This window comes from Zootoca vivipara, chromosome 17 (assembly GCF_963506605.1).
Source record: "Zootoca vivipara chromosome 17, rZooViv1.1, whole genome shotgun sequence".
Classification (NCBI taxonomy): domain Eukaryota; kingdom Metazoa; phylum Chordata; class Lepidosauria; order Squamata; family Lacertidae; genus Zootoca; species Zootoca vivipara.
In genome coordinates this window covers 38,234,688-38,254,995 of record NC_083292.1, presented here as the reverse complement: position 1 = coordinate 38,254,995, position 20,308 = coordinate 38,234,688, and the positions used below count along the sequence as shown (strand labels likewise).

Here is a 20,308-nt window from a genome sequence, read left to right as displayed (position 1 = left end):
TTTCTGAGTAAATGTACACATTGTTACAGGGATGGGTGACTTTTGGTTGGGGGGGGGAGTCTGGATGATGCCCTGAGTTCCTCCCAATTCTTGGGGTCCTCTCCACAGTGAGGTTTATCAACAGAGGATTCTATCGCTGAACTAGTCAGACAAGTTTATTTGTAAGGCAATGAGCGGATCTGTCCACTTAATTGTCTCTAGCCAGTGGGGTGTGAGCTGGATGCAGACACTGGAAGATGTAGACACAGAGAAATGCTTGATCTATACTGGATCCTAAGCTGCGACTGATGGAAAAGCCAGATCTTTTGGGGTGTTAATGCTGTGAGACGTTCATGTTGTATATATGGGGTGAATATGTAACAAAATATGTAACCAAAAATAAAGGGACGTGGGTGGCGCTGTGGTCTAAACCACTGAACCTAGGGCTTGCCGATCAGAAGGTCGGTGGTTTGAATCCCCGCAGCGGGGTGAGCTCCTGTTGTTCGGTCCCAGCTCCTGCCCACCTAGCAGTTTGAAAGCACGTCAAAGTGCAAGTAGATAAATAGGTACAGCTCCAGCGGGAAGGTAAATGGCGTTTTCATGCGCTGCTCTGGTTCGCCAGAAGCGGCTTTGTCATGCTGGCCACATGACCTGGAAGCTGTACGCCGGCTCCCTAGGCCAATAATGCGAGATGAGCGCCGCAACCCCAGTGTCGGTCACGACTGGACCTAATGGTCAGGCGTCCCTTTACCTTTACCTATGTAACAATATGATCATCAAGTCTTCCTTGGGCCTCCATAGTTTCTTGCCTTCCGAACAATCGCCTGCACCCCCTTATTTCCTTCAGCGCAGCCTGGGCGCGGAACTCTCTCTCAGTTGCGAAACCTGCTCCTCTTGTCAGCTCTCTCTCGCTTATTAACTCGGCTTGGGAGTCTCCAAGATTCCCTTTCCGCCGGGGGGGGGGGGGAGGACTCCCAGGTGAAAGAGCTCGGCAGCGATACAGATGAGGAGGAACACCAAACCAAACTCGATTGCCCGCTCTTCTGCCACAAGAGCATTCCGGGACACTGTACCCCCTCTCCAGCCCTCCCAAAGTTGAGACTGCAAACTTGTGCTACGAAAACTATTTCCGAACCACGGCAGGGGAATCAAGAGTCTGAAGTGTCCTTCCCTCCAGATTCCAGGCCTGTGTGGAAGGAATGTAAGGCGTTATTTGCCGTGCAAACACAGCTCCACCCTGACGACATCTGTAGACTGCAATGATTTAACACCCAGTGCCTGCACAACCTACTTCCACGCGGGCTCGTATGTCATCTGGTATACTGCGTGAGGACATGGAGGTTCTGCTTAACAAATGTGGGTAACAGTCACCTTTCTGCCTTTGTCACTGGCATTCTCCCTGTTACATTTGCCCCTACTGTACTTTGCTTGCTCTTGGCAGGAACCCCCTACTGAAACAACAAGGGTATGGGACGGAGTGTGGGCCCACCCTATTTCTTTCGGGGACCTTCCCCAGAAAGGAAGCAAAATGTAGTTTTTCTTCCTTTGCGTTAAAAAACAAACAAACATGGGCACGATCTCTGATCCAAGGAGGCCAAATTGCATATGGGTCACCTGGAGTATCAGCTCTCGGGAAACAGGCAGCGTTGAAGGCAACATCAAGGAGCTGACATCACCCGCCTGTATCGAGGAAGCCTCGCCCCGCTGAATCAGACCTGGGCTGGCTTCGTGCATGGTCACCCAGTTGTGGGGGAAGGAATAAATGAAGCACATGGGTGGGGGGGATGGGAGAGAGGAGGAACCAAACAGGCTGATTCAGTGTCCCCTGGGGGGGCATTCCAAAGGCTTCTCCATCAAGCCTGGTCCTGCCTAATTTTTCCTGCAAGGGCTCCGCTGGGCAGGGTGGCATAATAAGGGATTCCCCCACCCACTTCTAAACACACCCACGTAGGGTGTCAGAATCACACCCCCACGGAAGAAGTTAACCATTAACCCCGCTGGCATGGCTAGGAGAGGTTTGCTTCATTCAGGGGGAAATGGAGCTAAACAGAGTCACAAGGGCATAGTACAATTTGGCTGCATTTCATCGCTTTCTCGTAGTTGCCTCCCGCCCGTGGCCAGAAATGGAGACTGGGCGGGTCGCACACATGGCTCGCTATCGGTCCGGTGGCTGCCTCACTCGCTGATGCATCCACACGCAAAATTACGTCACCTCCGGTGCGTGAATTCTCATGGCAAACCCACAGGGAGGCCCACAAATTCCCAGGAAGTTGCCTTTTCAGGCCACCGGCCCATCTAGCTCAGTAGTGTCTGCACTGACTGGCAGAGGCTCTCTAGGGTTTCAGGCCAGGGACATCCCCAGATGCTCCAGCCCATCCCCTAAAAACTAAGCAAGATTCTAGTCCTCATGGTTCTGAACAGAGGGCTGAATTGTGTACAAAGGCAGGAAGCAACCTTCTATGGAGTCAGACCACTGGGGCCCATCTAGCCCAATATTGCCCACACTGACTGGCAGCAGCTCTCCAGCATTTCAGAAAGGGAGTCTTTTCCCTGCCCCCATCTACCTCTGAGCTACAGACCTGCCCCTGTTGGTGAGGGTCCCTGCCCTCCCAGCCTCAGTCCCTACTAGCATCACCAGGTAGGGCAGAGAGGCTCCTTGTTTCCCCTGGAAATTGCTGCCTGTCAGTGTTGACAGTAGTGAGCGACAGCAGGAGGGTGTGTTGAATTTTTCAACTTTTCAACTTCCAAAAATGAAGGCTGCTAAAAAGTTGTAGCATGACTTGGGAATTCAAGATATTTTGAATTAATATAATTAAGTTCTGCTTCAAAAGTATTATGTATGCAAAATTGCACATAAATCATTAAAAAAGATTGCCACGTCCCTGTTGTTGTCGTCGCTGTTGTTGTTATTTAGTATTGCCTGACATTTTTCAAAAGGTAAAATGAAAATTCTTTGATTTTTCAAAAGCAAATTATGTGCTTCTTCACCAAATGTAGACTTGCCAAGCTAAACGCTGTCCATTTGCATAAATACTGTAGCAGATTTGAATTCCTCTCACTCACAAACATATTTTAAGAACCCTCACTGAGAAAAAAATGCAAAATTAAGTTTTGCATGCTAATAAGGCAGTTCCCTCTGTTCCTGTTTAAATCAGCCCTTTCTTCAGAACAATGAGGACTAGCCTCTCACTTTATTTTTAGGGAAATGACTACAACTCAATGGTAGAGCAGGTTCAACGACAAGCATTTCCCCAGGAAAGACCTGTCAGAAACTCTGGAGATCAGCTGCCAGCCATTGTAAGTAACATTGATTTTACATAGACCAATCACAGAATTGTAGAGTTGGGAGTGATCCCAAGGGTCATCTATTCTAGTCCAACCCCATGCAATTCAAGAATCATTTAGCTGATTCAGTCAAAGGCAGTGCCCTATGGAATACATACTCTCATATGTTGGGGTTCTATACGTGCTTAGCTTTGAAGCATTATTATTTCAGCAACAACCATGTAGATAGGCAGTTATTGGGTTATAGGGTTGTGGGTTAAGTTATTAAGTGGAGGGGCAATTGGTTAAGCTGATGCATTCACAACTTTGTTTTAAAAAGCCGTCACCAAAAATAAACCGCGATTTACCAGGAACAGGGCTCAGAAAATAGGAACTCTTCCTGGTAAATAGGGGAAATTGGAGGGCAGAAGTATGCCAGCCATCATTTTGATGGGCAGTTCACCAGCCCACAAGAAAAGCCAGGAGAGAGATTGCCCTTTCTGGATTATCACCTCTCTTGGGCTGTTTCTAAAACTGCAAAAGGAGAGGGAAACCTCCCACCCCAGTGCCGGCTCCTTCCAAGAACTGCTCAGATAGGAAACCTAAGCCTTCTTCAGCTATTTCTGATCTGAAGTTTCTCTAAGCTGCAATTCGGAAGGTGATTCAGCCGCAGTTTAAGGAAGCCAGCAAAGAAGATGATGATTAGGCCAACTAAAATGTGACAAAAGAGCAAGGGGTTTTTTTAGGTTCTGGAGAACTCTTCATTAATTAAAGCACATTTTCCTACTCTTAAAAAACCAGGGAAATGTAGTTCATAAAGGATGCTGGGAACTGCAGAGCAGTAAGGAGTAAACTACAGTTCCCAGAATTATTTCGCTCTGTGTGTGTGTGTGCGCGCGCGCTAGCTTTAAATGTATGGTATAAACACAGCCAAAAAATATTGACTGAAGATGGAGCCACGGAGCCTGCATTTGTTGGGAAAATCTAAAGACAGACCTTGAGAAGAGACAGAAGGCATTCCAGTGACATTTAAGCACATATCAATTAAAATTATCTCAAAAGTGCATCCAGGTGACTTGAAAGCAATTACCTCCATACTGTTTGAAAAAATGTCCCCTCTCTTAAATTGCAAAGATTATTTCCATTTCCAAACAAAACCTTTTTAAAATAACAGAAACATTTTTTCCCAACAGCTAAGATCTACTGTCAATGACTTGAATAAGAATACACATTCTTATTGGACTTACTTCTGTGTAGACAGTAGATAGGTTTTATGCTGTAAAATATAATTGCATTCTTTCTACGCTGGCTGCGATTTTTAAAGAACCCCAAATCTGAGGGTCACCTGTTGCTAAATAGGCTAAACAGAAATCGGCCCATTTCAACATTCTTTCTAGAAGTGTCACTAAGATCTACCGTCAAGATGCACATTAATTTAATTCAGGCGCGCATTTTTAGACCAGAATGTCCAAACAAGTTGAACATGAGAATCGGGGCCTATATAAATATATATAGGGAGGCGGGAAAGAAAATTAAAAGAAGTTCAGGATTTGCCGCGGAGATCAAAGAGAGGGAAAAGAAACTTGATCCGACTTTTTCTTTTTTGGTGGGTGGGGGGGGGGAGGGAAGTTGGTTGGGCGCTCAGCTTGACCCAACGAAACGAGGAAGGGAGGGGGGAGAGGCAGAAGATCCATAATCTGTTTCCAAGGAAAACCGAAACACTCACCATGGTGGAATCTGGCTGCAAGATCTTCACCCGCAGCAGGCAATTCCTGATTCTTACTCGGTCTTGCAGGTGGCGCCCATCAGAGGCTCGCCGCGGCGGCGGCGTTTCAAACTCCTTTTCTCAGGCGCTGGGAAAGTTCTCCTCGGGAGGTGGGGGTACTTTCCCCCCAGCCACCCCCCCGCAAAGCGAAAGTGCACCCAAAGTTGATGGACTGGAGGAGGGGGAGGGGAGGAAAGAGAGCGAGCGAAATCAACTGCTCCCTTCAAAACATTCCTGACCTGATCGCCCTCTTCCTCTGCAGATGGGTTGGGCCAGGAGAGGAAAGCAGGAAGGCAAGAAGGCAGGCAGCGACAGGTAAGCTGTTAGGTTGAGGTTTGCTCTCCCCCCCCCCCTTAGGCTGGCTGGGGGGTGGAGTGGTTGAGGTTTTGCATTGAAATGGCAAGGAAAGGTGGTGGTGGTTTCGCAGGCGCCCCCTAGTGGAGCAGAAAGGCGGAGCCGCGCAGCTGCGGGCGCGACGCTTATGCAAGGCTGCCCTCTCCTGGGCGAAGGAGGAATCGCAGCAGCGGGTTGGAGACTCACCACGGAGGGGCAAAAAGGTAATTACTGTATGTGAACTGTGAAATAATGGAAGGGGGGCACGCAGTCCACATTTAACTCCATGGGGCTTGTTTGGGTTTTTTTTTTGACACACCAAAAAAGGAAAAAACAGAGCAAAAATACAAATAAAACCAGTGATAACGACAGTATTAATTACAAATCAATAAAGCAAAAAATGGTCCCTGGACTATAGACCCGGCCTCCCATCTATTCCTTATTTCAGTTATATATTATTTGTTGCCAGTACACACTTTCATCATAAATTAACTAATTACTGGTTTATCTTAGGTCTCATATCTTTCTTAAAGCTACTACTGAAATTATTCAAATGCTGCGAGAGAGTTTAAACTGCTGTAGTTGTTTTTCAAATAAACTTTGAAAACTTCCCATTTTGAGACAAATTCCTCTTTTGGTTTGTTCTTCATTTTTTTCTGATAAACTGTCTGATCTGTTAGCTTTTGGATCCATTCATGAATAGAGGGAATTTCATCACTCTTCCATTTTCTAGTAGTAAGAACTCTTGCTGCCACTGTAGCATATAAAAAGATACCTTTCATTTTTTGTGGGATATCCGAATCTGTAATCCCCAGAAGAAGATAAGCTTCTGGTTTCCTCTTAAAGGAAATCTTTATCATTTTTTGTAATTCTAAGTGGATACTCTCCCCAAATGCCTGTATTTTCTTAGCCACCACATGTGATAGAAAGTGCCTGATTTGTCTCCACACCTCCAGCAGTTGCTTGCGACACCTTTGTACATCTTCGACAGTTTCCAAGGTGTTAGATACCATCAAAGTTGCATTTTTAGAAAATTCTCTTTTAAGACATCCATGGGATTATTTTGATGCATCAGTCCAGGTCACTGGCTCCTCCACGATCCCAACCGGCAACTTTCTATGTTTCTTTTCAAATATTCAGTATATCCCTAGGCTCCCCATCAGAATAAGGCTGCATGCGTGGATCTTGACAGAATTTGGAAGAATTGCTGGGAAATTTCCCCTGGCAGTGTGTGGGAGATGTTGTGTGGTGTGCTGGAGGGGAAACACAGCACAGCGCCAATACTTTTTTTCCCCCAGAAGAGGAGCAATGGCATCATTTCCCAGAGCCCCTGGGCAATGGATGGACCCCCTACTTGCTCTGGGAAGGGAATGAGGTGATAGCAAGGCTTTCAAGTTTGACGTGGTACAGATTAGCTCAGAGGAAGTCGGGAAAAGAGGGAAAAGAACCAAAACGCAAAGGCTAGATACTTCTTTCCTTTTCTTTGATGGAGTTCCTACTTCACACTTAGCAGCTTAAATAGATGCACATCTTTGCAAGGGGGTCAGGTCAGCATTTCTTGACTGAAATGCCAAAGGCTGTGGTTTAGTTCAATGCAGTTAAATGGAGGACTAACATTTCTGCGGCAGCCATGTTTTAAGGGCTACAGTTTGAAGCTGCAGTGTGACGGAAAGTTTTCAGCTGGATGAATGACTGGTGTTTGGAAGGGATAGGCCCCTAGATTGGGCTGGCTAACCTGTGGTGCACAGACTGTATCCCACCCCACAAAAAGTATTTTTGGCCTCCCCAAGAACCCCACCTATCTATTTATGATTTTAAAATTAATGACTACCCTCTCCCCAGTTAAAAAAGTATGGCTTTACCTATTGACAAAACAAAATCTGCAGATGGAAGACAAATGACTGAGCCATTCACCTAAAATCAGTGCAAAGCACCAAGCCTTTCTTTCCCTCTCCATCCGGCCACGGCCTTCTTGGCTCATTCCTCCAACATTTTCTTAAGGCTATGCTCTGAGACTTTGACCACTTGCCCGCTACGGACTCTGCTTTCTGGGGCCCTCCTGCAATCCCCTTTAGATGCCCATGGCAAGACTCTGCCAGTCTCTTGCCCCTTTTATAAGAGGGTCGATCCTGCTCTTAAAACCCACGGGAAATCTCCCAGAGCGTGGAGCGATGGAGAACCACCCCAGGCGCTTCAGAACCAGTGACTGCACCTGCTTCTCTCTTCTGGTGACATCAGGGCAGCTCAGCCAATTGCCATCAGAGCCACTATCACTAGCACTGCAGCCACAAAATTACCTCCCCCCCAAACTGCAAACACACCCTTTGTTCACAAAGATTGTATTCATCCCCCAAAGAAATGAAACGGAGGTCAGCTTCTCTGCAAATATTTGGCTTGCATTTTTTTTCTTTACATATGTATAATATATATTTTTAAAAAGGACATTTTTATTAGAAATGTAAGTTCATTTCATAGATTTTTATTTTGGAGTTTTGGCCCATCCTTACCAACTAGGGCAGGCATGTCAAACCTGCGGCCCTCCAGATGTTTTGGACTACAATTCCCATCTTCCCCAACCACTGGTCCTGCTAGCTAGGGATCATGGGAGTTGTAGGCCAAAACATCTGGAGGGCCGCAGGTTTGACATGCCTGAACTAGGGAAAGAAAGAATGAATGAAGGGGGGAAAACAAATGCACGCACACACAAAATGGTCATGCACAAACGTTTTTGGAAGCCATCAGCAACTCTCCTGAAAATGGGGGAGGACTTTTAACGAGGCTGGCGGGGCGCGCATATGTAAAATGCAATTTGTAATGCATTTTAAGACTGCTTGCTTCCTCACTTGTTAATGGTTTACCCTCTTTCTACAGCTCTTCCCCACTTTTGTGGGGTTGGTGTTACAAACAGTGATAAGCCCCTCCTCCCTTGCTGGCAGAGTAGCTTGTCTCATTTGCTGACACCCCAATTCAGCTATAATTCAGACTTGTGACTTCCTGCTACACAAGCCAAAAGACCTCATTCTGATCATTAAAATCAAGAGGGTGCTGGGAGAAAGAAATAACCACCTATTTGGGATCTCAATAAAGTGGTTCGTGCAAGCACCTGTTAGCCACTGGGTGCCCGGAAGTCTCCTGGTGACTGTAGTAGTGACTGCTTTTGACAGCTGCTCCAGACCCACTCCTCTTGCCACCCGTTTCCCCACATGCTTGTTGCCTTCTCTGTTGCTGCAGGAAGTCATCCACGAGGCTCCTGAAAAAGGTGCTGCATGCAGCAAGTGCCGTCGCAAAAAGAGAGCAGGAAGCAAAGCTGCTACAGTCACCCAGAGGCTTCCAGGCACAGAGAAGGTGTGGTGGCTCACAAGTTCCCCGCAGGAACTGGCAAGGGGAAGAGGGATTTATGTAGCCGTTGTTACGACAAAACACTACATTTCTCGCTCTTTTAAAACTGTGCTTTTCACCAAGACATTCATAATGCATCACTTTTCTACCAGATTCAGTCAACGCTGCCCAAAACATGTACGACTGTAAGGTTAGGGGGTACCAAACAAAAAACAAAAAAACCCTCCCAATTTCTGCTTTTGTGTGTGGATGCAGGTTTTTAAAAAGGTGCACACTTCCTTCCCCTGTCTTCCCCCCTCCAAGGTGCTCTTCTCCTGCCAGAGAGTGGCTGAGGATGACTGTGAATCCCCCTACCTAAAAAAAGGGGGGGGGGTTATCTAACAAGAAGGACCTGACAGACACAACAGATGAAAGCAAACAGCGCCCATCATGAAATATCTTTCTGAGATTGTGTTTCTTGTTACCTTAGTTCAGATTTTAAAAATGGTGCAAGGGCCACCAAAAACTTTGTAAACAGAAGGTGTAAATAGAATTTGCCACTGGAGGGGTGGAACGGAATTCACACACAAACACACACCTGAGCACAGGCTTATTGGGGTGGGGGAAGAGACCTGTTAAATCACCCGCCCCTTGCAGGCCTAAGGCTGCCATCTGCCCCCGCCCAGATGTTTCTGGACAGCTGCCTGCGATAACGCAGTTTGCTGCATCAAGACCGACAGCTCCCCCACCCACCCCCTTTTAATCTGTTTAAAAAAATAAAAATAAAAAAGGGCTCGGTGAACCTGCACATTTAAAAACAGCGCACACATTTATAAAGAAAAAAGGAATGTCTACTACCACCTCTTTGCATTTTATGCAGCAATTTCCAAGCTCCCAACTGCTTCCTTCCACTCAATATAGGGTCTCTTGTAAAAATAAAAAATATTTCTTTGCTTTTTTTTTAAGTACGCCATGATTTTAAGTGCTATGTACACACACTTGGTATAGCACGGGGGGGGGGGGGGGCGGGAATCATATACAGATTTGGGGGAAGAGGCCAGCCGAAAGATTGGACAGGGAAGGAAAAGCAACAAAACACAAAAACCTCACAGAATGAGGTGTCAGACTCACAAATGCACCCCCCCCACATTCACATGGCATTGCCCCCCCCAAATAAAAAGCAGTATTTCTTATTTGAATACATGGAATTGGGCTCACTTTCCTCCCGCAACAGAACCACATAAGCCGCCACTTTTCAGTGACTTGAAGTACCAACTCTCTTTTCTTTTTGTAAAGAGGGAAGGGGGCAAAGGGCAGCTCCACCCTACACACACACACACAGCTGTTTCTAAAATTCATATTGCAAAAAAACAAAACATAAAACATTCATGTCTCCAGGGAGCTGCGTCCCAGCGACCATTTGCGACACCTCCCAGGCTCCATGGTAGCTGCTTTCTAAGAGGTGGCAGATCCTAGCGTGTTTGCGACCGCGAGCGATGGAGGAGAAGGCACTGTCTAAGAGACCCAGAGGACTGGGCAGGAGGGCAAAACTCAGCCAAAGAAGGGAACGTTGACTCTTGGGAACCATAGAGGCGTGGGGCTCCCTGGGAGCAGGCCCCGTCTCGGCTGCACTATGCTGGGAGCTGTAAACTGGGGCAACTGTTAAACTGGGGGGAAAGAGGGAGGAATACTTTAAATGGCTATGAGAGAGAGAGAGAGAGAGAGAGAGAGAGAGAGAGAGAGAGAGAGAGAGAGAGAGAGAGAGAGAGAGAGAGATTGGCTGCCCAGTGGGAAATAGTGAACTAAATACACCCAGGAAGAAAAGAATGTTTTCATTCTCTAAGGAGGTGGTGGCGGGACGAACAGCGGCAAGAGGTTTTCTGCAGCAGTGCTAAGGAGATTTCAACGCAACACAAACTAAGGGAACAGTTAAAAAAACTCTGCAGCTAGTATTGCCAAATGCTCAGCAGATGCTTCCCATGCCATGGATGGTGTAAGAAAATATATATAGAGAGTGAGTAGAGAGGTGCAAGACAGAACTCCCACTGTGGGGAAGGGGTGGGGGTGGCAAAGGCTGAGTGCTCTTCTGCCCCACTGGCAGCCAATTCCCACTGCAAAAACTGTGCTCTGGAGAAGCGGTGTGGAATAATGAAAACACCGGCCATTGTGCAACTCACAAATGGTGGCGTCTTTGCATTAACTTGTGCAGGAAATAATACAGGGGTTTGGTGATGGCGGGGAATTTAATTGTCTCAACGGAAACACACGCACACAAACGAAAAGAAACATGCATGGGTTGGGAAGTGGGGGAGAGAGGCGGAAGGGGAGGAGGGCGCCCTCCCCCCCGCATTTTAGAAGTGGGGAAGAAAAGGGGGTCTTGGAAATGGGAGGCTCAGAAATGCATGATTTCCCGGAGCTGTTGCAAAGGTCCATCTCTCTCTCTCTCTCTCTCTCTCTCTCCATTCCCTCTTCACTCCCCAAAATCCACCCAACCCACTTCACTATCCCCTGGGCCCATAAAAAACATTTGCGGGATTGTTGCGAGAGAGTGACAGTTCAGAGGACAAGACGAGGTATAATACTGAAAGAAATGATTTTCGAGTTTCAAGGGTGGGGGGAGAGGAAGGATGACGACAAGGGCAAAACATGGTTTTTCTTCGTGTGTGATTTTCTGACGTCCAGAGAACAAAGGCTCCGTCCTTTCGCTCGTTGCTTTTCTTGGGGGGAAAAGCAAAGATCTCAAGGTTTTCTTTCCTACATGATCCTTCAAAATTTTCGCATGGGGGGAGGAAGAGAGAGAAGCTTCTCTAGCTTAGTTCGAGAGGTCCTTCTCCCTACCCTGAAGCCCCCAACCTACACCCCGACCCCATCAATGTCTAAAAGAATCCGGTAAAAAGGGGTGCTGCGTTCAAGAGGTGCCTCGGGAGGAGGGCAGCTCCTCGGTTCCTTCCCTACTTCCGCCATCCAGCTCCCTCCGACAAGGACTTTTGGGGGGTGGATGGGGAGGGCGGTTCCGCCGGCATGTCTGGGGAACGCGGCAGGCGGTCACATGATGCCGTTGGTGAGGTACTGGAAGCCGTCGTAGAGCTTGGTGGTGATGGAACGCATGCTGCCGTCGACCATCTGCTCGATCAGGAGCTGAAGCTGCTCCTCTGTCATGTTCATGTGGAATCGCTCCTTCAGGTTGCGGATGGTGCTGGAGCCATGGAAACAGGGCAGCTGGGAGCCTGCGGAGAGAGAGGGGAGAGTCAGCGCCTTCTGAAGTCCCAAATTGGCCCAAGGAGCGTAGAGCCGCTGTGGGGAGGGCACGATCCATCTCTCTCTGTCCGCCGGGAAGGCTGAGAAGCATTTATCTTATTTATCTTGTAAGGTTTACGAACTGCCTGAACCCTCCAAGAATGAAATGATAGATAAAATTGCAGGTGTCCCCGCCCCCCCACTTACGCGGGGAATACGTTCCGAGCCCCCCGCGCACAGGAATCTCAACAAAGACTCACTGAATGGTCGAGTTGGAAGGGACCCCAAAGGGTATCCAGTCCAACCCCCTGGAGAATAGACAGAGTGGCTCAGGCAACCCAACCAGATGGACAGCACAGAAATATTATTATTATTATTATTATTATTATTATTATTATTATTATTATTATATGGTGGCAACTGTAGCCATGATTTAAGTCAGGCATCCCCAAACTGCGGCCCTCCAGATGTTTTGGCCTACAACTCCCATGATCCCTAGCTAACAGGACCAGTGGACAGGGAAGATGGGAACTGTAGTCCAAAACATCTGGAGGGCCAAAGTTTGGGGATGCCTGATTTAAGTTGTCGTTTAGCAGCTAGCATATATATCTGAGTTTCTAACTCTGGGTTAAGAGTATTGTTATGATTTTTTTTTTGGGGGGGGACACGATTGCCTCCCACAGTGTCCACCCATAAAGGGTGGTGCCACCACTATGAAGGCCCCTCCGTAGCCGCCATTCAACTCGATGGCGTGGGTTACTGCCTGGAAAGCGAAGGCTGCGTCGAGAGCTTTAAAACAGGCTCGTTCGTAGTAAATGCCAAACGATATCCCCGCAGAGCTATGCAAAACAGGCACTCTCACGACCCTGCTCTTCTGCCCAATCGCAGCATACTTTTCATAGAGGGGGGTGGGCAGGATGTGCCGGTAGTGCCCTTTTTTGGGAAGCCTTGAACTGCCTTGATCCAACAGGTCCTGAAAGGGCCACTGAAATCTTCTGGGGAAGGGGAAAACTTTTTAAAAAGGGGGAGGAACACCCTGTGGGAATTGTGCAATTCATGGAGGATAAAAGTACCAGTACCAACAGCTGCTGTTTGCAGTAGGTCGTTAAAGGGAAGCCTGCATGCTCAGGAGCAGTCTACCTCCAAATGCCAGGTATAAATAAAGGGGCTGGCCGTCTCTGTCTCTGAGAACTACTTCCAGAGACAGGCACCAGTCTCTTGCGGCAAACAGAACACCAGACCAGGCGGACCTTTGGCCTGATCAAGCAAGGCAGTTGTTACTTTCTTATGGACTAGTAACTTATCCGAATACGCTGCTCTCGACACTCACTGATGACCTGAGCTACTGCGGGGGCCTGACTCTGCTGCGTTTCGCCCAAGCAACACTGGCAACCTGCAGGACAAACTGATAACAAGCGCTCTGGTTACTTTTTTTAAGAGAAACAAAAAAACCCTATCCTTTCTAAAAGGCCTGTGCCTCCTTTAGGCCGCTGATTAAAGCGGCTTACAAGTTTCCTTGCACTTCTGTCATGAGGGCGTCTGTGTTACGGGGTTATTTAAGGCCACGTGACCGGATGGCAGGCTCAACAGCTAAGGCGGTTCTTTGAAATCGGACGACAATCTGAGTTTGTGTGTGTGCGCTGGGAGAAAACTATCCAGGTGGGTTTGGAGCCCGGTGTTCCCAGAACCCTTTGCAGCATCCCAGCGATCCTGGGCCTGGCAGTGCAGGTGCCCCTTGGTGGATGGGTGGACCGGGAGCTTCTCGTATGTGGTGGAGGAGACACTCTACTGAGTTGAGGTGGGGGTGTTTGTGACCTGGTGGCCTGACCTGAAATCCCAAAGCTGTCCAGGTACCCCAAAACCCACAAAACCTACCTTGTTGCATTATCTCCACAATCTGGACGACTTTATCCATGTGCTTCCGAGCGGCGATGAGGCCCTGCAGCATCAGCATCTTATAATAGTTGAACATGTCGCCATCCAAGCCTCCCATGACCTGAAAGGGGGAAGGAGGAAAGTTGAAGATGGGCGTCCAAAGAAGGGCTGGAGGAACAGGGAGGACTGGAAGGCTTAAAGCTTTCCTGCATGCAAAACTGTGGCAAACCCAATAAATATTCCATTGGGAGCCACCCAGAGTGGCTGGGGAAACCTAGCCATATGGGTGGGGTATAAATACTAAATAATAATAATAATAATAATAATAATAATAATAATAATAATAATAACAACTAGCTGTACCCAGCCACATGCTGCTGTGGCTCATCCCTGTGACTCCCACCACCCCACCCCACTCCGTCCCAACCCATGACCTGTCCCGAACCCGTCCTGCCCCCACCCCCACCCCAGGCGAGCCCCCACCTCCATTCAGCCCAGTCTGCTATTTCGTTCTTCCCTGCAAACCCTAGCTGAGCTGTTTTGGAGAGGGAAGCTTTTCTAGGTGCAGTACCAGTGGAGTTGCCGCTAGAGGGTGTTTTGCAATCTCTCATGTTCCTGTTTTTCAGCTTTTCCCCCAAAACCATGTTTTTACCTGTGATAGGTGTGACATCTGTATAATCTAAGTTTATACAAACACTCACATGTGACATTGTGTCCAAATTTCAACGGAATTGGTCAAGCGGTTTCGGAGAAAAGTGGAATATAACAAACATGGACAGCTTACATTTTTATATAGATAGATGGATAGATAGATAGATAGATAGATAGATAGATAACACTAGAAGAGCCTGCTGGATCAGGCCAATGGCCCACCTAATCCAGTAGTCTTAACCTCACAGTGGCTGACCAGATGCCCGTGGGAATCTGCAAGCAGGGCATGCGTACAAGGGCAACTCTCCCTTCCTGCCGTTTCCAGCAACGGATTCAGAAGCATCGCTGCCTCCGACTGCAGAGGCAGAGCACAGACATCATGGCTAGGAGCCATTGATAGCCCTCTCCTCCATGAGGAGATTGAGTCCTTTCGATGGGATTGCTTCAGCAAGAAGCTGCCTACGCCCGAGACAGTGTGTGGGTTGACCAACCTCCTCGGCTTCAAAGAAGCAGAAATAAGAAATACGCCTTAACCAGACCTCTTGGCCACAGGCTGCTTCTTCCTGTCCTCCCTGCCCCTTCAAAAACTGCTTGATCAAAGAAACTTCTCGCAAAGAACCGCAGACAAAAAAACAAGGCAGGAGTTCTCTCTCCCTACCACCAACTTACATCAACGAACTCAGAGGTGAGTTTGAAGGCCGATGTCTCAAAGCCGAGATTCCGGGGTGAGCTGGAGAGGATGAACCCGAAATCTATGTGGATTATGTGTCCGTCTGCATCCAGCAAGATATTGCCATTGTGCCTTTTTTTTGGGGGGGGGGGTGTTGCAGGGTGGGAGGAGACAAGGCAGAAAAAAACATTATTTATTGCATTCATCTCTTGCCATTTTCTACAAGGAGCTGAAGGAGGAGTACGAGGTTTCCCCCCTCCTGGTTTGGAAAAGGTCAACTATCTATCGCACGGCTTTTTGTAAATTTTCCAAACAATTTCCCCTTCTCACAGATTATGGTGCAGCAAACCTAGACCCAGGCAGCTGCCCGGAGCAGACGCAATTCAAGGAGCACCAGATTTATTGTGACCATCCTTTCCTGTGAGGAGGGAGACCAGGAGGGTAGGGACACCCACGTTGTTCTACTGATGCCTGAACCCACTTCTGGCACCCAGGTAGAAGGCAGATTTACTGAGCGAGTTCGTGGGCTTTGACGTCTGTTGTGAGTTGGCCCTCCCTAGTTGAGGCCCAGGGTAAAGGGGGATATTTAACTTACCCCAGTGGTGCCACTCGCTGGGGCCTGATGGGATTCCCTAGGGGGTCACTAAGAGGCGAGGGGCTGGGGCTGGAGCTATCAAGGATTCTCAGACTTCGCAAAGCTGAGATCACTGGATGGAGTTCATCCACTTTGTTGAATTCACTGAGCTAAATAGTTTTAACTGGGCTTTGAAGGAATGTGCAATTAATTGCTGCCGTTTTGACTTTTATTGCGCTGTTACCTTCCTTAGTGGGTTGTGCAAACCGCTATTCCAAACAATGTTTCTTATACAGCAGGGTAGGATGCACTGGGGGTGAATTTCTGGAACCAAAAGGTTGGCGTTGCCTGAAAAAGTTTGGGAATCACTGGCTTTTAACTTGGGGGGATTGTGGAGACTAATTAGGCTCTGAGCTTAATTGTCGGAAAATGGCTTTCCCCTTTCTTTCCATCTCCATTCCCTGCCACTGACGCACTCTGGGGCTGCTCCCTCTTGCTCTGAAACTGGCAGCAGCGAGGCTTCTCTCTGCAATGTGCTGAGCGCCCCTTCTCTGCCCACTGCCTCACCCCAGCTTCCCCCAGGGCTCCCTCACCTGTCTTTGACTTGCAGCAGGTAGCAGACCAGGCAGTAGCCAGCGCAGCTCTGCACGAAGTTGCGCTGGGCGGTCAGAAAGGCCTCGGTGGTGTAGTTCCCATGCTCCTGCAGGAAGTAGTCCAGCAGGGAGAGCTGCGACTGCTTCTTGACCTGGTGGATGGAGACGGCGTTGACCACCGGCTCGATCATGCCGCTGTCGGCAGAGATGACGAGGATTTTGTATGGCTTGATCCACAGGGGGACGCGCTCCTGCTCCCAGATGGACTGGAGGAGGAAAGCAAACGAAAGAAAGAAAGAAAGAAAGAAAGAAAGAAAGAAAGAAAGAAAGAAAGAAAGAAAGAAAGAAAGAAAGGTGTTTTGCAACAGGAGACAGTTGTGTTTTTCAGTTTGGGGGGGGGGGAGAAGTCCAGCATGCAAAATGTCCCTTGCAACATTTTGACGGGCATCTCCAGACTACAGGGGTGTCCCAAACAGGAGGAGGCGCTCGAAAACTGAGGTTCCACTGTATTATGATTATTATTCAAATTTATAATCCCACTTTTTCCCTCCAAGGAGCTCAACGTGCCGCACCTAGTTCTCTTCCGCCCCATTTTATCCTCACAACAACCCTGCGAGGGAGGTTAGGCCCCCAAGCTAGGCAGGAATTTGAACCCTGGTCTCTCCCAGGTGCTAGTCTGATACTCTAACCTCTACACCACCGCTGCATCTGACTTGACCAAACTCAGCAGCCCTTGAGGGAGGAAAGAGAAAGGAGAAAATGAAAAGCGCCTTGAGGCACTGCTGTGGGGTATTCCCTACCTGAAGCTGTTTCAGCACCTGGAAGGCCAGCAGCTCTTGCCGGAGATCATCGCCGCATTTCACGATCACGGAGAGGAGGCGCCAGTTTGGGAGGTGGCCGTACGGAGAGCCCTCCCGGATCCGTCTGCGAAAAAGCAGCAGGAATAATAATAATAATTTATTATTTATACCCCGCCCATCTGGCCGGGTTCCCCCAGCCACTCTGGGCGGCTTCCAACAAAATATTAAAATACAGGAAGCAGTTGGTTCCGCCCTGGCCTGGCATGGAAGACTCAGGCCACCCTTGCCGAGCCCTGAGGAACCCAAACAGCCCCTTTGCCCCACGCAAGAGATGGGGAGAGCCTCCTGGTCTGCAGCCAATGCCTGGCTTCCTAGCACGTCAGGCCATGGAGACACAACTGGGGCCCCGTCACCCTCTGCTCTGACCCCACAGTGCCCTCACCTGACTTTCTCCTGCCACGGCTCCTTCAGGGCGACGGCAGAAGGGTCTTCGGGGTCCCTCTTGAAGGTCGTTGGAGTGTGGGCAAGCTGTTCCGAGAGGCGTCTCCTGCAAGAGGGAAGAGAAATGTTACGGTTTTTTTGGGGGGGGGGAGATTTTGTTACACACGGAAGCGGAACTGGATTATACTATTCTCAGGTTTTTGGGGTTTTTATAAGGGATGTTATATTCCTATACCTGAACCCCTCACTGCCAAGCAGGGAACGTTTCTTCTAGACTCCCACTCACCTGATATCTCCAGCAGCTATGAAGACGGGCTCTTTGCTCTCCTGGCTGGTGATGCTGTCCACAGAGAACTGGGAGATGTTGTCACAGCTGTTGGTGTGAATCTCTGGAAGCTGGAGAACAAAGGAAGGAAGGAAGAGCTCAATGGAAGCAGAGAGGTTTCGTCCGTTTCCGTGGCACATCGTTGAAGGAAAAGCCCTGCTTTCAGCATCACTTTAGCTGTACCTTCAAGACCATCAAAAAATATGCAGCTGTTTCATCCTTCTGATAAAGGTAACTGAATTCCTGATCCAGGGATTTTTCTTGGGTCTTTTTGACTTTATTGTGACCAACTATAAGCCTCTTGTCTTCATCAGTGATCAAGTCAGCACCCATAAAAGCGGCAGCAGTGATGGCAGCAGTGGTACGTACTTGGTGTACTTAATGCCAATTCATAACTTTCATCATTTTCATCTTAAAAGGTAAAGGTAAAGGGACCCCTGACCATTAGGTCCAGTCGTGGGGTTGCGGCGCTCATCTCGTGTTATTGCACCAGCTAATTGTCCTTCGTTTTCATCAGCAGAGAAAATTATTTCATTGGACGGCACTGAAGCCTCTTGCTGACTTCTCTGCTTATATTTATCAAGCCTTCTTCTCTCGTCTTCTTGCTCCTCCTGCTTTTTTACATGTCTGTTATGCATAAGCGAGATTTGGCAAGCTAATCTGATGTGCTCCGATAATTCTTAATTATTTTTATGCATTTCTCCCCCCCCCCTTTTTCACACGAAAGGTTTTAATAATACAAGTTTAAAATGACTGGAAATATTCCACCAAAACGTTAAAAAGTCAACCTTTTTATATTTGCGAAGCAGAGCTAAATGATAATAATTTCATTGAAATACCTCCACCTGCAGCTCTCCAATGTCGTCCACAGACCAAGCCTCATCATCGTTGTCGTAGTTGGGGACAGTGGTGAAACTGCTGGCCCGCTGCTCGTGCGTGATCCCACACTCTGGGAGGTTCTCCACGGACCGCGTGCTACGGATGCGATTCTCTGGGATCCGGGCCGGGACATTAGTGGTGTCAAAGTTTTCACATTCAAGTACTTCCACGTAGATTAGGTAAGGAGCCTGGAGACGGGGAGGAGGGAGGGAGAGAGAGAGAGAGAAAGGAGAATTCTGACTGGACAAGTTTAGAAAGTCTGACAAAACAGGACAGGAGATTTGTGGTGATGTTTTGGAGACCGGGGGGTGGGGGTAGCAGGAGACACCCAGCGGCTTATTTCCACTCTGGGTGAAGGAAGGCTCAGTGCACTGTTCTTCCCAACACTTGGCTCCTACTGCTAATTGCAAAGTGTGCCTCTGCCTCCATCATTACGGTATTAACTTTCGGGAATCTGGAAATGTCCCTCGGGAAAAGCTCCCTTCAAACTGTTTCAGCATGGACCCAGAAAAATGCATTCAAAGTTATGCATCGATGGTATACATATCTACCATTACTGAGTGAAACAGCTAAAAACCGATCAGCCATGTGTTTGAGAAATGCAGTGGTTTTCTTGTCTGTTTGACTCATGTGTGGGTTGTTGGTTTGTCTGTTAATACGAAGTCCCAGTTATGTGAGTTTCAGATTTCAAACAGGTCTGTGTTTAGTCTTCTAACGCCTTGGCGTGCTGCAGTCATCGGGTGATTAATGAGATCCTTATGGGAAAGTTGCCAAGCAGTTTTCTAGCGGTAGGACAGAAGTGCTGTTCCCCAAAAAGCTTTTCCGCCCCAAACAAAAAGACTCCGGGCTTTGTCACCACATGTGGATCCATGAGCCGGTGACCTTACAATTTCTCCCGCACACAGCTGATGCGTTTTCAGCCTTGGAATCTACTTCTGATTTAGTTGGGCACAACCCGAATCCACTGGAGCTCTTGCCCCCGTTCCTTCCTCAGCCCCCTTACCTTGTCCTTGGAGTTCAGCACGACGGCCTGGGTGTGTGGGACCCGCACCACGTGGTGGTCAAACCCAGCGGTGGGGAGCCAGACGCGGGCTGGCAGCTTGTGGTTGAGCAGGGAGAGCTCGGAGATGAGGCGCTGGGTCTTCTGCTCCTTGGTGGGCAGAGTTGTCAGGCGCTTCCCGATGGCCATCAGAGACTTGATGAACTCTCGCTCCGGGGCCAGGCGGACGGGCTGCGCAGGATGGTGGGGCTCCCCCGCCCCCAATTTTAGAGGGAGGGAGAGAAGGAGACAGAAGTTGGAATCGTTTATTGCACAGAGGGTGCCTGCCTTGAGGAGCCTCAGAGTTACAGGAGGATGCCAATTTTTGCCTGACAAATGAGAGAAATGTTCCTATTCTAACTAAAGCCGTCTGAATGACCAGGATTAGGTTGGGCTGAGAGTATGCCTAGTTCAGTCTTCTGTCCGCCACCCTGGGGGTGGGATCCAGCTCACGTCTACTCAGGCCACATTTGCACCATAAATTTAAAGCAGGCACCCCCAAACTCGGCCCTCCAGATGTTTTGGCCTACAACTCCCATGATCCCTAGCTAACAGGACCAGTGGT

The 20,308-nt window shown here is 48.5% G+C and overlaps 2 protein-coding genes across 3 annotated transcripts in view; both read right to left on the bottom strand.

The window, feature by feature from the left end:
- LOC118076294 (unconventional myosin-Ie) overlaps positions 1-7,851 on the bottom strand; it is a 44,606-nt gene extending 36,755 nt beyond the window's left edge. Inside the window, exon 1 of the mRNA XM_035098944.2 lies at positions 4,970-7,851. Coding sequence (XP_034954835.2) covers positions 4,970-4,972 — 3 coding nt within the window. The 5' untranslated portion in view covers positions 4,973-7,851. The remainder of the gene's footprint in view (positions 1-4,969) is intronic.
- Positions 7,852-10,380: 2,529 nt separating this feature from the next.
- PI4KB (phosphatidylinositol 4-kinase beta) overlaps positions 10,381-20,308 on the bottom strand; it is a 43,738-nt gene continuing 33,810 nt past the window's right edge. For both annotated transcript variants that reach the window (XM_035098945.2, XM_035098946.2), the window contains 9 exons: positions 19,708-19,935; positions 18,665-18,892; positions 17,787-17,896; positions 17,502-17,606; positions 17,060-17,183; positions 16,260-16,525; positions 15,092-15,224; positions 13,772-13,892; positions 10,381-11,886 (listed from right to left, as the gene is read on the bottom strand). In XM_035098945.2, coding sequence (XP_034954836.2) covers positions 11,705-11,886; positions 13,772-13,892; positions 15,092-15,224; positions 16,260-16,525; positions 17,060-17,183; positions 17,502-17,606; positions 17,787-17,896; positions 18,665-18,892; positions 19,708-19,935 — 1,497 coding nt within the window. In that variant the 3' untranslated portion in view covers positions 10,381-11,704. The remainder of the gene's footprint in view (positions 11,887-13,771; positions 13,893-15,091; positions 15,225-16,259; positions 16,526-17,059; positions 17,184-17,501; positions 17,607-17,786; positions 17,897-18,664; positions 18,893-19,707; positions 19,936-20,308) is intronic.